Source organism: Mauremys mutica, chromosome 18, assembly GCF_020497125.1.
Source record: "Mauremys mutica isolate MM-2020 ecotype Southern chromosome 18, ASM2049712v1, whole genome shotgun sequence".
NCBI lineage: Eukaryota > Metazoa > Chordata > Testudines > Geoemydidae > Mauremys > Mauremys mutica.
The window spans coordinates 19,327,610-19,351,866 of record NC_059089.1 but is presented as its reverse complement, the minus strand read 5'-3'; the positions used below and the strand labels follow the sequence as shown (position 1 = coordinate 19,351,866).

General features: G+C 37.6%; 1 protein-coding gene across 4 annotated transcripts in view; it reads left to right on the top strand.

Moving 5' to 3' along the window:
• MED27 (mediator complex subunit 27) overlaps positions 1-24,257 on the top strand; it is a 161,392-nt gene that overhangs the window by 48,583 nt on the left and 88,552 nt on the right. For all 4 annotated transcript variants that reach the window (XM_044993166.1, XM_044993164.1, XM_044993167.1 and 1 more), the window contains exon 3: positions 12,719-12,849. In XM_044993166.1, coding sequence (XP_044849101.1) covers positions 12,719-12,849 — 131 coding nt within the window. The remainder of the gene's footprint in view (positions 1-12,718; positions 12,850-24,257) is intronic.

Genomic DNA, 24,257 nt, shown 5'->3' with positions numbered 1-24,257 from the left:
TTTAAATTAGATATTTTAATTAGGTTTATTTTTAAAAAGAAAAAAATTATTAAATTTAAATTTGAAATTAGTAGGCCTTAACATAGGTTGTAAAGTTTACTGTAATCTATTAAAATAATTTAAATTAAATAAATAAAGTAATTTTTGTAGTACATGTTTGCTGCTGAAGTTTTAAACAGTCACACCAGTTCAGAGATGTGAAACTCACTTATTAAACATTGGAAACAAAATTTGTTAAAATGCTAAACCAGCTTTTGACAACAGTCTTTCTGTAGGTTCAGAAAGAATATTGTATTCATTTCAGTTTATTCAGCTAGTTCAGTTCAATGACAATTTCATTCAAAGTTAAGAAACCAGTTGGGAGTTGAAAAAGTAGGACTAAATAACCTCTGCTTGCTTGGTTGCATGGGCAACCTTATTTCAGGCATTTCCTAACTTTAGTGCTTGACTTTGCAACCTTAGTATTCTTTTAACATAACCTTTTTTTTTTCTTTTTTGAAGTAATTGACAATATATGTTATGAAATGAGTAAATCACTGTATGTTGGTCTCCAAATCTGAAATTTTTATTGGGACAGCAAAAAATATCTCAGATGTCACTGCAAAGAGCATGTTGTAAATATCTAGATAAATATAGTAAAAAGCTTTTTATGGATCCTGTTTCTTTCTCTTGGTGGTGGGGAAGGGGTAAATGAAATAATTGATGTGTGCACTGTTAGCTGTCGACCAGGTTTCATGTGGCGTATCTCTCCTTTGGCATGCATATTGCAGCAGCACATTTAGCACCTCGCCCACAGCATCCACCTCCTGTTAGCAAAACTTGCCAATAGAAAAGCATTCAGAACTTCATTATTTCTACAACCTGAGTGCATTTGCAAATTAATTGATGTGTGGGAGGAAAGGCATCTGCTTTGTAAAAACCTTTAACTATTGCAGTAAAACTAGAAATAAAATTGGTTGTTATAGTAAACTGATATGTAGTTACAGGTAGTGTGGCCTCCAGGATAATGTGGCACCTTGATGCCTTTTTCTCAGGTCATTACTGACTTGGGTGCTCACTTTCTTTAATACTGCATTCTGGCATTTGAAACACACATTGTTTGCTAAATAAGAAACCTTGAAAACAAATGGCAGACAAGACATAACACACTTTTTTTTGTTTTGTATTTTTGTATAGCTAGTGGTTTCTTGTATGTTGCTTACTCAGCACAAAGCCAGATTTTCATTAGACCTATGAGTGACTCAGGGCATTTAAAGGCTCCTAATCTTGTGGGCTAATTGTGTTGCCCTACAATACCATTATAATTTCCCATGAAAAATAATATAAAGCATGTTCCATTTGTGTACTCATAAAAATCATTAAGTACATGCAGAAAGTCTTGCATATCTTGAATAGTAGGGGGAAAAAACAAACTGTTTTGATTCTCTCCCATAAAAGGTGGTGGTGACTGTCTTCTATTTCTGTTTGTTTAGTGTCTTGGACTGTACCCATTGCTATGGTATCTGAGCTCTTTACATATAAGCTATTGGTAACTTCAGTCAACTAGTGAATGAATACTGAGTAAGCACTTCTTAGCTTAAATTGCACTGTGTTGTATTTCCTTACTCTTTCTAGTTTCTCTGATCAGTTAACTCACCCAGGTGTTGCAGACAAGGGTAAGAATATGTGATCTGTTCTTGGAAGTAAGGATTACATAATCCATAGCTGTTACTCTTTGTGAAAGCAATCTGTGTAATGAAAGAGGTTTTAGCAAAGCAAATGGATTTATTACACCAGTTCAGACTACTATACTTTTTGGATTTGGTTGTAAAACATCTCTGTGCTTTTTGCACTCTCTAGTCTGAGTGTGATATTTAAACAGATGGACAGCTAATTTTTTTTATAATCGAGGCCCGTCTTTTCAAATGAGGAGACGAGATTCTTATTTGTTTAACTTGCTACTGTTAAGAAAACCTCATCTATATAAAGTATCATGCTGTTCACTTAGGTCTCAGGGTTTGAGAATTTAATATAGCTATGCAGTTAAGCATTGGAGTTTTTTGTTTTTCACAATCATGATTTCAGACTGTAATCTTTCTGCAAGTGTAATGCCAGCTATGCTTGCACACTTATTTCAAACCTTATTAAAGCATCATTTCCTTGTTTAGTTTTTAGATTTGGGTGCTTAATCATGGTGCAGGCAAGTTGTTCAAACCCATGTTATTTTTGTTTGGGGGCACATATTAACTTGTTTCCTTTTTCTTTTTGTAATCCTGAGTTATCAGGATTCTGATTAAATATCCTAACTTTTCAATTAAGAGTTATTTCCAAATTTAATTAACCCCAAATTGAAGGTAGGAACTGGGTTTTCACTTACATTCAGGTTTCCTGGTCACACTTTTATATGTTCCATCCTCTGTCTATTATAGAGTTTGTAAATAGTTTTGAAATGCCAGTTTGTGATATATGGGCCTCTTTAACATTTCTTTGATTTATGTGCAGCCCGATGGGGAAAAAAGCAAAGGAAGCAAATTATGCTGGGGAAAAATGTTGCCAAGCTCCACTTTTTTCAGTTTTAGTTAAAAACTACACTTTTATCAATCAAACCTGATGGATTTTGTTTTCCTTTCTAAAAGCATTCATAACTTAACTCTTTGAAGGCTTGAGAAATTTTTGGCCATGATTTTCAAAAGTGACTAGTGATATTTTGGGTGCCCAATTTTGAGGCACCTTTAAATGGCCTAACTTTTAGAGGTGGGTTCTTAGTACTTTTTGAAAATAAAGGCCATTTATGTCATTTCAGTTAGGGCTTCTAAAAATTGAGGCACCCCAAATCACTGTGTACTTCTGAAAATCTTGGCCACATGTTTCTCCTTCTGTGTACAGTCTAGATTAGTGTTACACAGCCTTTATTGTATAAAAGTAAATTTTAATCCTCAAAAATTTAGTTTGTAAATGGATTAAAATGAGTTTTCATTAGAGTGTATCCAAATGATGACAGTTTTGCAGTTTTATAATCTGTTCTCTCAAATTCTAGTCTTAAATGTCCTAATTAAGTGCAAAACATTATTTTTTCTCATGTCAGAAGGCCTGTTTCAGTGCAAAGGTACAACATATCCTGGAATTCATGAAAGTCAGTCTTGCTACGGACTGGAAAGTCTGCACAAAAACGGCTTGATATCAGCTATGACCAGCGTCATGGACTGAGCATGAAGAAAAATGATCTTGTGGCACAAAGATGTAAAAAGGTTCACCTGAATGGCATTGTTGATACATATAACCAAATGAATCTTGGAATTGGGAACTCTCTCCATTAAGTCACAGTTCTACACTTTACTTGCTGATAAATGGATGTGGATGCTGAACCCAGCTTTTATTCCTGAAGTCATCTTAATTTTTCGTGAATTTCAAGAGATTGTATTGCCATTATTATGTCCCAGGCTGTCTCATCCAAAGGAAGAAGCATGGAACACACTGGAAGTGAGGAGGACACTTAAAATATACAAGCTAACCCATAAGTAGGGCTACGATATTGTCACGGAGGTCATGGAAGTCATGGAAACCATGACTACCAGAGACTTCCATGACTTGAGCCCATGACCTGTCCATGGCTTTTACTAAAAATATGCGTGACAAAAACTTAGCCTTACCTGTAAGTCCAAGGAACTCTGCCATCAAATGTAAGAAAGCATCAGAATCTTTCCATATCAAGATGAATGTCTCTGGAGTATAGAACCTATAAAGCAGAGCTGTTTGGAGCATGTTTTCTGAAACTAGTAGAGGTGTTCCAGGCAGAGGCAGAGAAATTTGTGCTCCATATGAAGAAATATACTGGGCAGCCACATGGTCATATGCGTGTTTGGCCAAAGGGTGCTGCACTCAGTAGTACTTCAGTGCAGTCCAACATATTCTTTCTAAATATTCATGTACATGGGTTGCATCCTAATAACCTTTTTATTATTTCCACTCTTAAGTAAAGACTGATGATAATCCCATTGTAGGACCTCTCTGTATTGAAGAATAAAAAAAGTAATGTTTAACTGAAAATTTTATTTACTCAAGAAGTAGAAGTCTACAAATGTAATTTATAGTGATATGAATGAATCTGGAAAAAGCCACTCTTCTTCCAGCCTGAGTGTGTCCACACAGGGTGTTGTTCCTGGTTAATTATATTAACCAATACAATAAAAGTGTGTGCGTGTGTGACAAGCCCAGAGGGTAAATAAAGCTGGGTTGTCGTAATCTTTGTGGGAGACAACATATGCTACTCCAACGTTTGCTCTTCTCCCCATCCCTCTTCGCCTACCAAAGTCTGGATTTGTTAATCTTCCTGGCTCATTTCAAAACGCATCTAATTTTTTTCCTCTTAGGTGGCTAGGGGGTCTGTGTTGATTGACGGCTAAAGGGTTGTTGCTTGTTTTGCTGAAAGTTCGTTATCTTTGTTCTGGGTTTTATTCTTGAGCATTGTGCATTTTAATTACTGTGAAAGCAACCAGAGATAGAGAGAAGCACTTTAAAGAAGTTAAAATAATATCCCTACTGGGCTTCAGGCTGGTTCTCCACTGCTTCCATGCATGAAGCACACACACACACACACTTCACCCTCTCTCTACTCTTCTCTTCCTGGAACAATCAGCAATTCCTCTTCTGGAACAATCAGCACTTCCGCTGCCTGTGTAGGAACTTTTAAAGGGGTCATGCTCTCTAAACCCCAAAGGGGTAACATAAATATTAGGTTTCTTTAAACTAGATAATAGTTCAATTTTGATATAGTCTCTTCAGGTTGAAATTATCCCAAAGTGCAGTTAAATTTTACTAATATAATGACCAAGTAGATTTCAAAACACTTTACAAACCTGCATGATCAGCAGTGTCTCTTGCACAGACTTGGACACTGCAACCACTTTTATTAGAGGTAGAAGAGGGATGGAAAGTTGATCTGGATAATGGGCCTATGACCAATGCTTTCAGGAAAGTGTGATGGATTTGTTAACTTCTGCCTGGTCATAAACCAGAGACCAGCAGAGGAGTCTTTGGTGTAATATCTCATATGAAGGACAGAACTTTTATTGGTCCAACGCTTTTTTTTTTTTTAGGGTGATGTTGCAATTTTAGTATTGGGTAGGAGCCTAACTTTGGAAGTCTACCTAAATATATGGACTCTATCGCCATCCTTTATGAGCCCCTCACAATAACCTAGTCAAGAAGGGGAAATATTATTCCCTTTGAATGCTCTTAATCTCTCTGTAAAAGAAGGTATCAGAGGGGTAGCCGTGTTAGTCTGGTTCTGTAGAAGCAGCAAAGAATCCTGTGGCACCTTATAGACTAACAGACGTTTTGCTGCATGAGCTTTCGTGGGTGAATACCCACTTCTTCGGATGCAAGACATCCCACTTCTTCACCCACGAAAGCTCATGCTGCAAAACGTCTGTTAGTCTATAAGGTGCCACAGGATTCTTTGCTGCTTCTGTAAAAGAAGTATTTGATAGAGCTGAGGACTGAATCCAGACCACCAATCCAGTGCCTTAAATGCAAGGATTAAATGAAAACACCTGTTAGCAAGCTTTCCAGATCACACATGGACATTTAAGAGTAGAGGCCTGGAAGGATAGGAAATTATCTTCATATAAGGTTACGTTATATAAGGTTTTTGTTACTTGGCTCTTGTTTTTCAGTCTCTTCAAAAACTTGCAGTAGATGAATTATTGCTCAGATTAAAATCCAAAATTTTCCAATTACAGCTCATCAGGAGGGACTTGTACTTCTTCAATTAGCGTGAAGCAAGTTCTTGATTGTTTTTATTTATTTTATTATTGTTGCTTTAAACAAAAGGAATGTATCTACCTGATCCCATTAGACTGAAAATAGAAACATTCCAGTCAACAATTAAATATTGGCATATCAGGAAGAAATGATACTGGAATTCCTTTGCTAATCTAATTAGCTCTTGGTAACAGGAATATACTGTTTTATTTGGTTTTGCAAGTCTTCCATTTCTTTCACTAAGGTGGGTTGTGAAGTTGTTATGTTGCCCCTTAATTTTCCCTTTCTTCTTTCCAACATCTTAATCCTTCTCTGAAAGTAGTAAGCAAGGACAAGGTTGATCAGTTCACTGATTTACAGTCAGGAGTTCATACTGAATTTTTTTGTTTTGTTTTTGAAAGAAAATAAGAGAGAAAACCACACTTGAAGGCTGCAGTCTGACACTAATTAAAACAGCACTTGCAGCATAAATATTGTGCTTAGAGAGAATGGAATAAAATAGACATAATGAAGGAGAGAAATTCTAAAATAAACAATGTTTAAAAACAACACAGACTGAGAAAGATACAAACTTTGTTTTCCTAGTATGCCATCAAAGAGAGCATTTTCCAATCTGCCAGTCTTGGGAAAGGACCCACTCATCCCTCTTCTACAGGACTGGGGAGCAAATGTAGGTCTCTTCAGCATGTTCCATGTGGAACTGAGGCAGTGACACGCTGCATATGGCTTCAATACAAATAGAAGCAGTTACATGGAAGAGATTTTTAATAGAAGTGCAAGCTCTTTAGTTCTGCAGCCTAGTTGGGCCAAAGAGTGCAGGAAAAGAGGACAACTGTAATACTGGGATTTGAAGGAAGAAAAGTAATGGGATAACAGTTCTGTTACCTCCACAGATGGGGCACAATACTCGTTGCTTAGGCATCCTAGTCGGTCGGAAGGAGTGTGGGGAATATATTTTAAAAAAAGAAAAGGAGAACAAAGTGTTCTAATTGAGTTGGAAATCTAGAACAAATACATGATGTCTGGCTTTCCTATTAATTGAAAAGCCTGAAACATAGTTAAGCAGGAGAAAATAAATAAATCGGAGAACCTGCTCTTTTGGTCTATTGATGCTGTTTTGACCAAGTTGAGAATTCAGCTATCCTAAAATGATCAAACATTGTTTAGGAAAAAAAAAGTATTTCCAAACTGGCCTCATTATCTGAGATACGCTTTTAAAAAGTATCAATTAAAGTAATGTAACTTCTCTCTTGCCTGCGTTCGTCTGCAAAGATGAAACCGAGGGAGTGTTCTGTTGGCTTGCTCATAGCTGGGTTCAAAAGAACTATTACAGCTTTATCATAATAAACTCCCTTGTTAGCTGAAAGCAAGAAGTATTTTAATGAGGGGCAAAATACTGTACATCTTAAAAGGAGAGAAATGTGCATGTTTTTGCTAATGTTATAGTGGCCTTAGAAAGTCCTGTGATGGATAAGGATCTGTCACTGCTTCCAGGAAGCACCTATTCTCAGGGAAGTTGGAACCAGATACTTTTAAAAACAACTCCCTCTTGCTTCCCTCTTGCCCCCCCCCCCAAAAGCACTTTATTTAAAATATTATATACATATATGTTCCTATAATATTTAAAATTAAGATTTTGGAAAAAGTCACCTTGGGGTTATATGAATGAACAAACATGAGTTTTCTGGTTTTAAATATTTTTTAAGCAAAGTAATTACTCAAAAAAGAATTCTAAGGATTGTTAATATGTGAATTTATTGCACACAGTGAACTGCCATGATCAAATACTCCAGGTGCTTTTTCAGTTTCTGCAAGCTAAATAATATCTTCAGTAAGTGGAGTGTAATGGCTTGTTTTGTCAGCGATCAACACAAGCAAAAGATCATTTGATCTAATATGATCCTAATGGTAAACCTTTGACTGCCAGAACCTGGGACTGGACAATAGAGGATGAATCACTGGTTAATTGCCCTGTTCTGTTCATTCCTCCTGAAGCATCTGGCTCTGGCCATGTCAGAAGACAGGCTGTTGTGCTAGATGGACTATTAGTGTGCCCCTATATGGCCAAACTTGCATTCTTAGCATTTCACTGGTGGTAAAGAGCTTAGCTTCTCACCAGCCAGTTGGATTTCCCCAAAACTGAAAGTTACATGGATGAGTTACTGTAATAGTGCTTCTGAATGATGGGGAATCCTGAGTGGCTGATATGATGATTTTTTAATACTGTCCAATATGTCAACATTCAGGTACAACAGGTATTTGCATATTTTAACCTGACAGCTGTTGCACACATTTAGCTGGCAAAATGCTAAACGGTAACTGTCAACAGCAGCTTGAGGGTGATATTCACTGAAAATATCAGAATAAAAGAAACTTCTGTCAGTCTAGCCATAGCATCTGATTTCTGGGACAGTTTTTATTGAAACAGTATGGTTACAATTGGAGAACAAATTATTTGGAGAAATTTGGTATGTATGCAAAATACTTTTAATGAAATATTTAGAGTGTCTGTGACGAATCAGTTTGAGTCACATCTTTGATGTAAAAAGTTAAGTAACTCATGAGATGGCTTGTTGGTCTGCTCCTTCAAGGTGCTCAGCCTCCATTGAAATTAATGAGTTGAAAGCACTCCACATTTCACAGTAAATGCTGAGCGATGATTGGACCCTAAGGGACCCTGTACCATTCTTTTCTGAGGAATGAAGGCAGAAATCTTTTCAGTCATGTGACAAACTCTCTGATGCTCAGAAGGAGTGGATGGACCAAGTCATAAACTTCTTGAACTGGTTTTATTCCTCTCCCTACTTGTATTGAATTCATTCTTGACCGATGTCTTCCGTTAAACATCCCAGGCTGGCTTGAGCTACAGAAGCCAAATATTTTTTCACCATCCAGGAGAGTGTGAGTTGGCTTTGAATTGAGTAAAAATAATAGCAAGTATTTTACAGTTTATTAATGAGAAGGCTATGATTCTTTCAATATTTTGTTTTTAAGTAATACTAATAATTACTATTTATACAAGTGTTTCAAATCACTTTTTTTTCTTCAAGAAATGCTGGAAGTATGCCAACAAAGGTGCTTTTCTGGATCACCATATATAGTAGTAATACTGTGAGCAAAATAAAGGTTGTCACGGAGTGTGGGGGAGTCCGGCTCTGCACCCCTCTTCCTGGGACTCAGTGACTCTCAGCCAGCCAGTAAAACAGAAGGTTTATTGGACAACAGGAACGCAGGCTACAGCAGAGCTTGTGGGCACAGCCAGGACCCCTCAATCAAGTCCTTCTGGGGTTCAGGAAGCTTAGTCCACAACTTGGGCTTCCCTGAATTCCAACCACCCAGCCCCAAACCAAAACTGACCCAACCCTCTCCAGCCAGCTCTTTGCCTTTGTCTAGCTTCCCTGGCAAAGGTGTTGACCTCCCTCCCCCCTGCCTAGCTCAGGTTACAGGCTGAGTACCTGTCCCTCATCTAAAGCCCTCCCCGGTTCTTCCATCCCTCACACAGACAGTCCCTACTCCATCACAAAGGCGGTGAGCTATTGCATGCCAGAGTGAACAAGTAGGGATAGTGCAATCAGTAAAACAATGGAATAATACTGTGTGAAATTACATATATTTTGCAGTGTCTTTAATGACCAGCTGAGATAACGTTTAAGACAGCTTCGTTACTCAGTGTTGCTAGCTTTCACTAATTTGTTGCGAATCTCATGATTTTTCTTAAAGGTAATTTTCCTGGAGTCAGGCAGTTGCAAGCGAATCTCATATTTTTAAAGAGAATTTCTAGCTCTCATGGTTGCATAGAAACTCTTGAAAGCACCTTAAAGGCACAGAGACCAAAAGGCAAATAAAAGAACTCCACAATTTTAAGTAAATAAACCTGATTTTTTTTTTAAGGTATGACTCATGACTTTTGAATAGTTGGTGTTGACAGTATTGGTTGTATATCCCATCTGTAAGATAATTCCTATATAGGAAACTGTGATAATAGAATGACTAATGGTTTTCTATTAGCTCCTATAATAACTGTACTGTGATAATTTCATGCTGGGAATAAGGGACTTTCTAAAAAGCCCATGAAACCAGAATAATAGAGTAACTGCAAATGGAGTAACAGAACAGAAAACCTAGAATAACCAGATATGATGAAAAGGTGTATTTCCCTCCCCCAATCCTTTATTCTGCTCACATTTGACCATGCCATAAAATGAACATATTATTTTGAAAAGTAGAGAACTATTATAGAACATTTCATGGTCCTCCTTTTTGAAACAAGAGTTGCTCTCATGGAACATTGAGAGATAAATGTGTGAATTGTAAGTGTATATTTTATGTACATATAGCACATTATTAATCTATATGCATTAAATCTCATCCTGTATTTGTAAATAGTAATAAATCTGAATTACCTTCAGCCTTGGTTCTGTTCTTCAGAACCTGAGACTAAGGAAACATTTTCCCAGTCTTTTTGGTTCAAAAATGCATTGTGTACAATACAGTATGTGATGCTTTAAATAATGTATAAATGAGATTGGACAGGAGTTGGCTATCAGTTTTATTAACTTTGACCCTTTCTCTTATTGTAAAGAATTTTTTTTTAATATTTAATGGGTCCTTATAGGTTTTTGACAGTTGGGTCTGTGTTCCTGGAAGCACAGAATTAGCACGCACCTAATTAAGCAAAAGTCACTGAATTACTAGGAGTCAGCATTCAAGGACATAGTTTGTTTTCTGGAATACTAATTTTAAAAAAATGGTACATACTTTTCTTGTACCTTGCCCCTAAATGTGAAATACACCAGAAGGTCACTGAATAGTATCACATTTTAAAATGGTAATATTAATAATTCATCTGTAATAGTACTATTTTTGCTCTGTCTTTTGAGCAAGTGGCCAAAATGATGCCATTTGGGTAAAATACCTGTTGTGCCACTTTGCACAGAGAGCATGACTCTTTCAGAGTAGTGTCAGCAGGGACAAAATGGCTGAGTTTGCACTGATCATAATAAGATGCAATGAAGAAAAGGGAAGGGAATGTTTCTAGAGCCAGGAAGAGGTCTCCTGCCAAGCTGTCTTTCCCTTTAATTCCATAAACACTGTGCATATTGCACTCATTGCAAATTCTGGTAGTGGAGATAAAAAACTAAGCCCCTGACATTTTGAAACATTGTCTTTCAGACTTGTAGTGTCCCTTTCGTTCATTGATTTCCCATTTAAAAAATTTGTAGGCGAAAAACAAATTTGAGCAAAATTCATTGGTCTAAGATGAGTTGTTAGAGCAATCTGATACCCCTCCCTTTCCCTAGCTGAGGGTAGTTCTGCTTTTATTAAAACTGTTATACATCTTTGTCTGTGTCATAGTGCTGTATAAATCACATGGCAAATCGACCAAGTAAATCAGGAAGCTGTTAAAAAAGCAATATGGATGCTCTAAACACTGACATTTAAGTCTTATTGGCTCACTGGATAGCGTAATTCATTTTATAGCCATTTTCAAGGAGATCATTTCAATTGGTTTTGTTTCTTTCATTTTCAGTCACAACACTGTGGAACAGTGGTGTGTAAATGGATTTTATTTTCTGAACATTGTTAGGTTATGCTGAGGAAACGCTGACTTTCATATGTGGTGGTCATGAGATTAGTTTCCCTAAATCGTAAAATAGCTGACCTTTTCAAAACAAATGTGTAGACGCTTTGACAAAACACTGATACAGGGCTACAGATATGGAAAGAATTCCACTTGGCTAACATTGAATAAATATCTGGTGCTTTTTACTTCAGAATCTGGGGTAGGGTGAACTCATTGATCAGGATGACTTAAGAACTGTTAAGGTTAAATTGTTAACTTATCCTTTTCATAATTTGGTTTCACCATAAGGACCCCAGTATGTCTATCTGAGAATGTGCTCAGTAAAATGGCCTTCCATGTTCACGTATGTCCTTCACATATGGTCTTTCACTGTCAACTAAAATAAATGCATGGAGAAGACTGCTACTTCAGATTACATTTTCATTTGCAAAATGAGCAGGTACAAGGAATTGAAACAAAAACTAGATTTTCCTAGTGTAGCCAGCTTCCTGATCCTCTTCTTTAAGGATCCCTGAATCTCTTGGTTTATTGTGTATGATCTGTTACGACAACAATTATTTGTGAATGGGTATCTTGTTCATTAAAAATCTGTTTATATAGTAAAATATTACTTCTTTGAATTAATGAGCACTATCCGTGAAAATGTGCCTATATTTATAGACCATTGGAATCTAGTTTGTGGGTTGGTTTATTATTATTATTATTTATTATTATTATTCTGGTATGGGTCTCTGAAATGTCCAGGTTCACAAATTTATTTTGCATAGAGCAGCAGATTATGGGATCAGTTTTCCTGGCATCTGAAATAAATATTTAAGAGAAATTGGCTGCCTCTGTAGCATTTAGGTCAACTTGGACGCAACATACTGTCCTTAATTAGTTTGTATCTGTAGCTTATTAAACACTACAGTTTTTAATATATTGTGGGTTCTGCTTTCAAGACTAAAAGAGTAGTCTAGCAGAAATTTATAATTTTGGTCACAGGTCATTCACTTAGATAAAGCCTCCTATAAAACTAGCATGGTGACTTCAAATAGAAAAAAAAATCAGAATGCTTGGTTATTAGAGAGAGAGGATGTTCTAGGGTTTTATGAACAATACTGGGTTGCAGGAAATATTGATTCTGTTACTGGCTCACTTGCAGAACGGCTGTTACCTTGGTCAAGTTACTTAGTCTCTGTGGCTTAGTTTCCTTATCTATAAAATGGTCCTTCCTCATGGACCTGTTGTAAAGTGTAAATTGTATTTAATATTTATAAAGTACTTGTATGGATGGTGCTATAAAGTGCAAAGTATTAGTTGCTGTCTTACTAGCAGCAAGTAGCTGTTGTGTGGGCAAACGGGAGGATTTTTAATGCACTGTCTCTTTGCTGATTTCACTTTGCTCTCTAGTTGCAGTACCATGCAGGGTTAGCGTCTGGCCTTTTGAATCAACAGTCTTTGAAACGTTCTGCCAACCAGATGGGAGTATCTGCAAAACGGAGACCAAAAGCCCAACCTACAACTCTTGTTTTACCACCTCAGTAAGTAGTGGAACATTTTGAGAGAGTTCTTATTGTGTGATGTGTTTTATTTTTAAATTAAAAATAAAACCTTTTAATATTAAGTGGCTTTTGCTATGGGCTTGCTCTGTGGAGGAGTGAGACCAGTAACTGGATGGGGACTACGGGTACCACGAAAACAATGTATTGCTGCCTGTCAGTCTCACTGAATATTGCTTTGGACTCTAACAACAAATCTGAATTACAGGAATTCTCCTTTCCAGTTGGCCTTGAAAGTATTTTTTGCAAGATCAGATTGACATTGAAGCAAGATTCTTCATTAACTGATCAGTGACTAGGAGATTTGAGTAGGTCTTTTCAGAAGGTCCTAAAAGACTGGAGCCAAAATGTCTTTGGTGCTAGTACTTTCTTGACAAATGCCTGTTCTCAGTCCATCTGTTCACCATATGTTAATTTTTCATTGGATTGAAACCTCCTTTACAGGTGACAAGCAATTATGAGGACACCTAGAAAATGTTTATGGAAATAGACAACAGCACTCTAGGCAGTCTGTGTTGTGATGCCAGAAACACTGAGACACTCACAACTAGGCTTATAAATAACTAAACTGTTTAAAATATTTAGTTATGTATAAGAAAATTATTATTATAGTAGGAAATGAAGTGTTAAGTGATTATTCAGGGTACTGAACATCCTTGTAGCTGGTAAAAATGGACTGCTGCCTTTCACGTAGAACAAGATCCACTGATGTATACATACTGTATTACTTCTCTCTTGTCACTGGAGTCTGTGGAACTGAGTCAGTGCTGGACCTAAAGGTAATCCAAGCTTTCTTAAGATAAAATTAAATGAGAGCAAAGTGCAATCAGCAGAGTTTTCTCCTTGTATAGTAACTTTAAACAGCTAGTAATTCAAAAATCTATCAACTGTTGTATCTCCTTACCAATATATCAATAGCAGGATGGTTAAAAAGGCTGCTTTAGCAAAATTAAATGATGTAGGGCCAAATATCACTCTGTTATATCAATGTAACTGCATTGACTTCAAACTGCGGTGGTAACTTGGGTAGACTTTCGTCGAATGTGTGCATTTCTTTGGCAGAGGAGTCAAATTTATTTGGTAGAGAAAGACAAATTCCATTTTTAATTATGATTCATGGGCTAGAGTATTGTGTTGCCAATTCTCTCAGTTTTATTGTGAGTCTTATGATATTGTTTTTCCTCATAGCCCCAGCTTCTGAAATCCTATGATTATGGAAAAATCTCAGCTTGTTGTTGGGTTTTTTTTTTAAATTAAATCATGTTTCTAACCTTCTTGGTTGTGGAGGAAAGCCTGAAAATGTGACTAGAGTATATCATGCATAGAATAGAGCCTTTAGTGTAGTAACTAAACTTGTAGTTACTGTTATATTATTGTTGTTTGTTCAATACCTTATTGCCACATTCAGCATCACTCAAGTGGAAAATATGCTCACCTTAAGGATCAGCTATATTTCTCTTCTCTACCACCTCACCTTTTTTCCCCCCCTTGCTTCTTCATTAACCGTTCTGTTCTCTCTCTTTTCACTGTTCTTGTGTCAATTCTCGTTTCTTCTTTCTGAATTTCCTTCCTGCATCAACTTCCAATTCCCAGTCTTACCCTTAGGCTTTACTCCCACTTCTACCCCCATTTTGCCACTAAAATAAGCAATGAAAAAGTTAATGTTTACACTTTGGATCGTTAGGCTTCAGAATCAACATGCCAGTGAGATTATTGGTAGGCAGGGAAGTTCACATCTTGCAGGCTGTCTGCAGATTCAGACAGTAGTGCATCTGTTATACTTGATTCATGTTTGGAAGGTTTTCTTCTCAATCATGAGGATTAGAAAGGTTTTTTTTTTTTTCTCCCAAATGGAAGCTGGGTATATGCAGATTCTAAATATTTCCCATGGACCACATAAATTCATCATGAGAGCTGGATCAGGCCCATCGGCTGGATGTCTACCTGCTTTGGCCAGTGGTGAGAACAGAATTGTGGAAAGTTTAAGAGGTGTCTCATTTGAAAGTTACAGTTGTTTGAAAATGTGATTCCCTCACCCAGTAAACTTGCTGGCATAGCAATATCATCCTGGGAACATCTCTTATTCAGATTCCTTCCTGCTTGTGATTAGTGATTCAGGGCCAACAAAATAAATTGCAGCAGTTGAAGGATTATTGAGATAAAAGGGCACATTATTAATATTTTCCAGTTGGGGTGAGAAAGTGTCCTTTGTGTGTTATCTTTCCAGGTGCTCAAATATTCTCAGTTTTGAAAAAAAAGAGGGGAGGGAAAAAAAGCTTACTCAAGTATGTTGCATGTCGGGAGATCAGTTGATGCCTCAGTTGTTGTTTGCATATTGTATAACCACATGCTGTGGTGCCATTGCAGATAATCTGCAGTAATTCTGGTTTCTCTAATAGTGAACATATAATTGCATTTCCATGGATTAAGATGACTACATGTTGTGCTACATTAATTAATCAATATTTTATCTGCTTGTTCTGTCTGATATTTTTGTATTTGACAGTCCATTGTTATGCTTAATCTGATATCTTGCTTCAAAGTATAAAAATGGAGTGACAAATAGATTATGTTGTCCCAGTTGTGCTACAGTTTCATGGGTATAATGAGTTCTCCCTTCTCATTTTTCCTCATTCCTCATAGCAGCAGAAGCAGTATGAGAAGAATCTTCAGCACAAACCAGATGTTTCCTTGAAAAGGCATTTTAGGAAGTGTACAATTCTTCCCACCACTTTGCTATTATTTATGCCATGGAAATTCAGATATCTTGTATCTAATGTGTATTTGAATAAATAAGATTTTTTTTATTTTGACAAATATTCTTGTTTCAGTAAAAATATTAAATTAAGTTGCATGTCTTTAGTAGCATTGTCTGCAGGGATTCAGTAACACTTAAATGTTATTCAGAGCAGTAGCATTGCCTAAAGTTTTTCTTAGTGCAAGGGGAGATAAAACTAGTTTTGCACTTCAGTTTGTTGTTTCAGGGAAGCAAGTCTAAGTTTGAACACACAGCGACACAGCTGAGTTTATTGGGCTTATGCAACCTGGTTAAACCAAGCCACAGCATTCTTATCAATGATGTTCAAGGCAAGAAGTCCTCCAGGAAGTTGAGTAATTTTTCAGTCCTCAAAAATGTGTCATGGCTGCCCACATTGACATAGTAGACTGTCACTAAAATGCCACCAAAATTCCACAGCAGTACAAATTCCATGTCCAGTATGAAACTAGTTCAGAAGGCTCCATTGCCTTTGTGGTAAATCATACCTGGGTTGATGATGCATGGGGTACGAGACAAGATAATTATTTGTCTCTTTCTCTGCAGATAATGAAGCTCTCCATGTATCCTCTATCATAAATCCTTCACCTAGTAAACTTGTCCACAACTGGTGATGCAAGGGCAGACCACCATGTTGTGGATTAAACAAGTCTTTAATTAAGGGTAGATGTGGCATATCACAAAATTTCGTCACAAGTTTTGCTACGCTTTCCTCTCTGTGAACACTGGGCAGAGCAGTATTGCAGAGACCCAGTAACCATGGTAGAGGAGTAGATTTAAGTGTCCCTGCATCATGGAATTAAATTGCACACCAGTCATCTTTGTGTGATGCCTATACTTGAGCGAGCCTATACTTGAGCGCAATATCTGCCACTGAATAACAGTGCGCCAAGGCTGAAGTGCGTAACGTTTAGGTGTTGGTGCCCCATGTTGTTCCGTCCAATTGTCCGAGCAGGTTGTTGCACATTTTGACCTTAGTTGCTTTCTTTGTAAGATGGTCACAATATGTAAGAGTTCATTCCAATGTGACACCTAGATGGACAGGCGTGAACTACGCTTTATTTGCTGACCACTGAGAACTATGTTCAACTCTCTGCCCGCTTGTGCATTATGTATGAGACACTTGACACAGTCTTATTCCACTTGGTATCAGACACCTCCAATTACGACAATTGGCTGTAGCTGTCAGATCTTCATTCAGAACACGCTTAAGTATGTCAAAGGAGTGTGACTGAGTGCCGAAGCATACGTCGTCTGCATAAATTGTGAGACCCAGTATCTGAACAGTATCTGAAGTTTAAATTATTCCCTAGTATAGTGGTTGAGATTCTCACCACTTTGTATGTTTAGGGTCTTCCATTATGACATTCATTGTATTGGGAAAATAGGTTCTTGTAATCTGCACCTCACGGCATACCGGACGAAGGGCATACCTGTCTCCTCCTAGAGGATTTCATCTTCAATGACGTTGTGCATCTGCACCTCTTCTGTTTCGGCCCATGTGCCATAGAGCCACCTTGCTGCACATTCCGCCAGGGCTCACGCTTCTCAGCTGCCTTCCTGGCTCGCATTCCCTTTCGGGGGATGTGTTGTACACCTATCTGGTCCTCGGTCCACACCTTTGCCTCATTGGTCCGGGAGTCCAGAGCTGTTGCAGCCTCTGGCTTAGCGGTTGCGTTCTGCAACATCTAACTCCGACCCCACCGCCTACGTAAGGCTTGGGAATCACCTAACTGGAATGCATAGGAGCAATCACTCGAAGAAGAAAAGACGGTCACTCACCGTAGTAACTGTTGTTCTTCGAGATGTGTTGCTCCTATCCATTCCAGACCCGCCCTCCTTCCCCACTGTCGGAGTAGCCGGCAAGAAGGAACTGAGGAGCGGACGGGCCGGCTGGGGTATATATCCTGCGCTATAGCGGCGCCACTCCAGGGGGCACCCAGCCGGCCCGCCGGAGTTGCTAGGGTAAAAATCTTCTGAAGAGCCGTGCACGCGCGGCGCGCACACCTAACTGGAATGGATAGAAGCAACACATCTCGAAGAACAACAGTTACTACGGTGAGTAACCGTCTTTTTTTATTTGCTCAGAACTCTCTGGCTCATGGTTCAATTGACAGAAAGGTCTGAGTATAAATGAGGAGTAAAGTTTTTTATTTTGTTTTTGTTTTGGTGTGTGGTACCATTTTTGTTGTTGTTTTTTGTTTTGCTTTAGGGCTTTTTACTTACACTGGAATATAAATGTTTCCAATATATTTCCTAAACTGACAAAGAAAGCATCTGAACTAAGTGAGTAAAAGTTTCTCTGAATCTAAATTTAGGCCTTTAATCTACTTTGTATGAAACAGGACCAGGAAAATGACTCATTTAAATAGAAAAGACATCTATAAAATTGTTCAAGAAATTTAACATGCACAACTGAAAGCCATGAAAATAGTTTCTTTAATCTTTGGTTTAATTCAGGGAGTTGATGGAGGAACATGGCCCAGTGGGTTCTGCTGGTTACACACTTTCTCACTAGGTCTGCTCCTCCTTAGATTTTTCTCCTGGTGAATGCATAACTGCAGGACTTCATTACACACATTAATGGGAGAGGACACTTTGTCTGGGCCCCTCCAATTAGGATGTCAATTGGGGGATGGCGGATCTAGGAACTCCTTCACTGCCTCTCCTCACTGGTTGAGGAGTTCATCTCTTTGGGGCCCTCTGCGTGAAATTGACCAGTCAGGAGCCCACCATTCAAATAGCAATATAAATGGCTTTGTAAGACAAAAGAAATGGTTTGCCCACCGTATTTAGATTTGTTTTTCATAAACTAAGCTAGATAAGACATTCCTACTTAGTTACAGAAAAATGAAAATAAAACCTTGTGTATCTTGGAAATCATTCATCTTTGATCACTCACTGGTCAGCCTGAGTCTTTTCTGTCTTGGAGATCTTCATGGGAGTTCCCCATCTCCCACTCAACGGGTTATTTAAGCCCCTGTGTCCCTGGCAAGTCTTAGGATGGTTTCTAAAATTAATCATCATATCAGACAGTCCCTGTTCATATCCTGCCAATCTCCAAGTAGTCCTTTCAAGGTAGCTGCATGCAATAGGTGTATATGCATTTGTGCATTTTCAAGAAGTCTAGGGAGAAAAAGGTCCTTTGATGATGATATAGCTTCCTTACAAATGCTAATTCACTGGCTCAGCAGACATCTCTTTTTCTAGGCTTAGAAAAATAAAATTACAGATATCAATAAATCAGTTTTTACCTTTTTGTTCCATATTACATATGCTTATTGACATGCCAGTTTCTCTTTCACGGTCAGTTTTTTTGCCAACTTTAATCGTGTTTACTTTTATTTTTTTCACACAATGCATAATTAACTTGTGGAACTCATTGCCATGGGGTGCTGTGATAGCCAAAGTATAACAGGGTTAAAAAAGAATGAGATGAGTTCATGGAGGGTAGGTTTGTCAGTGGCTATTAGCCAATCCCATGCTTGGAGCGACCTGGAACCTCTCACTGCCAGAAGCTGGGTGGAGTTGGGGGAAGACAGGCGTGGATCACTCCAACTGCCCTGTTCTGTACACTCTCCTGAAGCTCTGGTACTGGCCACTGCCACAGACAAGATACTGGGCTTGGTGGACCATTGGTCTGACCCAATATGGCAGTTCTTATGTTCTTATCAAAGCATAATTTATATATTTTTATATATATTGGAAAGTTAAATTCTATTTGTGTCTTGAGGAGCCTATATATATTTTAAAATAGCCAGTACAGTAATTTGTATGTAATATACTAAAGTGAATTACTATGTTTTATCTCCTAACTAAAAGGTGTGTACAAATATAAACTGTGTTCCTAGTGATCAAATATGCCAGAATAGATTATATGGAGCCTATCTTGTGTAAATCTGCATTTTCTAACTTAGATGCTACTGACATGACTATGAAAAATTCTAATGGTCAATTCTGCCAAGGTTTCTTGAGGGGCAAGTTAGTGACTTTTTTTTCATTATTTTACAGAATAAACAATGTCTAGTTTACTTAATAGTTTTTTTTTATGATTTATTTAGGAAATTTTTTAACACATTTACAAACCATATGTAAATAATAACAACAAAAAAACAATAATTGCAACAGTTAGCTTTTGTTTAGAGACTTCATATAGATCTTTCTGCCCTCTGCTTGTTTGCTGGGTATGTAATTGGTGTGTTAATCTTTCCATAACCACAACTTCCCATATTTTTTGAACCATTCCTCTATGGTTGGGCTATATTTCTTTTTCCAGTGAAAGGCTACCAATAGCCAAGCAGCTTCTAGCAGATGAGAGATTAATTCTTCCTTTCCTCAGGTGTGACTATTTCCACTAGGAAGTCACATTAGGACTACCAAAAGATCGTTTGGTAATAAATATCCAACAATTGGTGATATTTGGTTATAGATTGCATCCCAATACTCTCTAATGACTGGACATGCCTACCATATATGCATAAAATCTCTTCTTTCACCACAGTTTCTCCAACATTTATTTCCATTCACACACACACACACTCTCTCTCTCTCTCTCTCAGCCTGACTGATGTGAGGTATCACTGAAACAGTATCTTAAATACTTTTTTCTTATTGTGCTGCAGACTGCAGTTGCTGGTCCTCTTTTCCAGATCAAAGCACATTCCTTTGGGGTAATTTGTCTATCCATGTTCTTTTCCCAATATACCATATATGGACAATTTTTTTTGTTAGGAAAGCTGTCTGCAAAGATTGATAACAATTAGTAATTTTTTTTGTTTCCTAGTTGACCAGATGCCATTACTCCTATTAAAATTAGCTTTCTGTATAGAATAGTCTTTCTAGAAAGCTGGGAAACATAATGCCTGACTTGAATGTACTGGTACCAAGAGAGAGAGTGGGTCAGGTGAAATTAGTTTTGATCTCTTAAGTCAGAAAAGTTTCTTTACTGAATAGCTCACCAGCAGAGTATATTCCATGGGTCTCCCAGTCTTGGAAATGCACTGGTTCATGATCTGGATTCAGATCTGGGTTATTTGCAGTGGGTGTCAATTGGGGAGGGAAAAGAACTCATCTCATCTCTAGTTCTATCCTAAACTCATAGAGTGGCCTTTGATAAAGGATATATGTAAATTTTTGGAAGGCGTGTTTTTTTTCTTAATGCATGGTAGGCTAGAGATGTCTACAGTGCTGCAATTTTCTTGTTCAATAAAGACCTAGTGTGGTCTGGGTTAGAGTGCCACCAGTCCACCACATAGTACCATAGAATATTTGGAACAGCAAGTTTGCCTGTTTAATGGGTCTGTACAAAGTGTCTGTACTCGCTCTTGATTTTTTCTTATTCCATATATATTCTAACAACATTCTGTGTATTTCAAAAACAGATTATTTTTTAAAATGAGTACAAAGAATGTCCAAGCAGATAAACTTTCATAGTTTTTTAAGGCGAGAAGAGACCATTATGATCATGAAGTCTGACCTTTTGCATTATACAGGCCACAAAATTACTCCCAGTAATTCCTGGATTGAACTCAATAATTTCAGATTCCCAGCTAATTGTGACAGTTAATTTATAAATCTTTGGGGAAAAGGGACATTTATAATGGAAGTCCTTACATAACCCTAACTAATAGTATGAATGGTACTCCAACACTTATTACATCATTCTATAGAGAGCAGTCTCAAATTTAGAGGAGAGTTTAGTCTCAAATTTAACTTCTGGAAAGGTTTACTTTAAAACTATTCAAGAAAGAAAGAGCTAAAAGTCTGTGGCAGTAACTTTTTTGTTGCTTTTTTGGGAAAAGTCATCCAGAGTTCTTTGTACAATTCTAAAGTTCTGCTTTGCCCCTACTGTCAGGGCTGTATTAAGTGACAATATTCATTAAATACCAGAGAGATGATATGCAATAAAGAAATAATCCTCAGGCCCATGTCTGTACTTCTCTCCAGAAGAGTTAAAGTTGAGAATGTAATTAAAGATTAAAACACTGTTTGCATTCTGGAACATGGAGATACCTTTTTGTACATGAAGGGGAATTGCATTAATAAGGAAGAGATCAGTTTCCAATAACTTTCAATACTAGGAGCTCAATTAATATCCTCAGTCATGTTTAAGTTTCTCACAGTATTTCTTTAGCTTTACCCTTGCAAGACAGTGCAACCGGAACCGTAAAAGGATATGTGCTGCTCCAATTCAGTGACTCTCTTGCTTCCTAAATTAATCTTTTTTTTTAATATGAAAAAGATTAAAAGTTAGGTACTTATAGTGCAAGACGGCAGTGATTTACATGGAAAGGTTTAGTTACATTTCAGTATATAAATCTTGCACTATGTAGCTATGTTATTTACCTTAATATTTGGTGTCTTCATGAGTATCCATGGTTTGGATCATGTTAAACTTTTTTTCTCATTCTCTTTGGTAAACTAATTAACAACTAGATTTCCTTCAGATGGTGTTGAGTGGAGCTATTTTTGTGTAAGTTGCAGTGCAGTACCATAGGATGAGGGCACACTTTATTAATCATTAATTGGCATGCTGATATATGTGTATTCAAAAAATATTTGTGCACCTTCATGATAAATTCTGGTAATTATATTCCTAAAACCACTCTGCAGAAGCCTGAATAGAAAGGTGACTGCAAACATTTCTGTGCTGACTATTTGACTTCATCAACTTGTTAAATACCTTTTACTTTCACCAAGAGAGCTGTTATTAGCCAATGGGTTTGCACTGTTTTTATCCAGAGCATTATAATAAATAGTAATTCTGTTAAATATTTTTCACTTGCTTTGAAATAAGATCTGCAAGTGCTTTGACAAATAGACTGAAATATTTTCTAGTTTCACCATGGCTTTTGTAAATACCTGATTGTCTACACTACTCCGTTACAGCGCAGCCATGGCTGTGACATGGGCAGTGTAGACACATTTTATCACCAGGGGAGAGCTCTCCTGGTGATTTAAAAAAAAACCCACCCTTGACAAGTGGTGGTAGCTTGCTCCCAGCGATAAAGTGCTGTTTATACTGGCGCTTTTCAGCACTAAAACTTTTGTCGCTCGGGGGGTGTTTTTTCACACCCTGAACGACAAAAGTTTTAGTGCTGAAAGTGGCTGAAAGGCTGTTTTGAATTGGCATTGTAGGCTTTTACTGGGCTAGAGAAAGGTCTGCCACTGGATGCATAGAGAGCAGAACTATGAGTTTAAAATGTTGATGTGTCCTATAGACTTTCTAGTTGGTAGGCATGTGCGTATGTATGGAGTAATCCCATATATGTGACCTTTCAGGGGGCGGGGGTAGGAAGAGGGGGGACAGCGAAAAAAGTCAGGAATTTCAGACTTTGTGTCCATGTCTGTATACAACAGTGCAAATGGAAAAAAGGCATTTTCCTCACTGAATCATGCTTCACATCTATGTCTTTCAGTAGTCATAAGGTAATATACACATACGCTACTTACTATATCTTCGTCATTGATTTCATACTTGTTAAATCTTGGAAATTATCACTGGTATGTACAGATAGCTTTTAGTGGATTAGAGAGGTGGCCCTCTAAATTAGGGTTTTGTAATTAATTTGTAGTGGTTGAGTATTTCAGTTTATTAAGGGAATTCAAGAATTACTTTTGAAAGTTATATTTTATTTCTTTAAAGGAAAACCACAATATAATGATATGCTAACCCCTGCTCAGAGAACAGTGGGTCACTACACGAATACTTCTAAAGTGTCTGTCTGAAATATAATAAAGAATTATTAACAAGCAGACAGCTACCATTATGATAGTTTCATGAAGCAAATTAGAAATTAGGACTGACAATATTTGAATGCCATTAGCAACCACTGAAATGAGCATTTTAAGTTTCGAGGTAAATTCTATATTCTTTGGTCCTATCCTGTGAAATCAACTTTTTCAAATTGTCTTAGATAAAGGTTTTCAAACTTTTTCCTAGAGCAGGACCACATCTTATTAGAAAACCCCGCCTCTTCCCTTCTGGCTCTGCTGGCTGCGCTGCCTCTCCTTGCTCCCTCTGTTAGGGGGAAGGGCTGTGTCCCACCTCTCCCTCTCTATACCCGTTCATAAGCCGACCCCCGTCTCTGGTGCTTCCCTTTTTTACTAAAAAAATTCGGCTTATGAACGAGTATATACACGGTACTTTGTTTTCACAGTAGAGAAGGAGTACGTTTTGAAATCAGCTGTACTTGGTTTGTCATATAAAATGTCAGTGTTTTTTCTACTTGGTTGAGACTCATCACATTTAACTATGAAACCACACATGGCTTGTGCAACGTAATTAGAGACATCTGAGAGACAGAAGGAAGTTTGGTTTTTTGATCTCAGAGACTGCTAAGGTCATCGACTATCCTTTTTCAGTTAAGACTGTGTTAATTTTTTTTGTCAAGCCTACCTTTGATTAGATGGCTATAACATGCTTTAAAGAACAAATGTGAAATAATAGAAAATAGTGTGTTCCAGTTTTAAAATTTGCAAAACATTAGAAAATGTACTGTGTATGGACTAGTCTTGCACTGGCTGATATTGGACTCTGTGGGTATGTCTACACAGCAAAGAAAACCTCACAACTGACCTGTGCCAGTCAACTCAGGCTCGCAGGGCTCAGGTT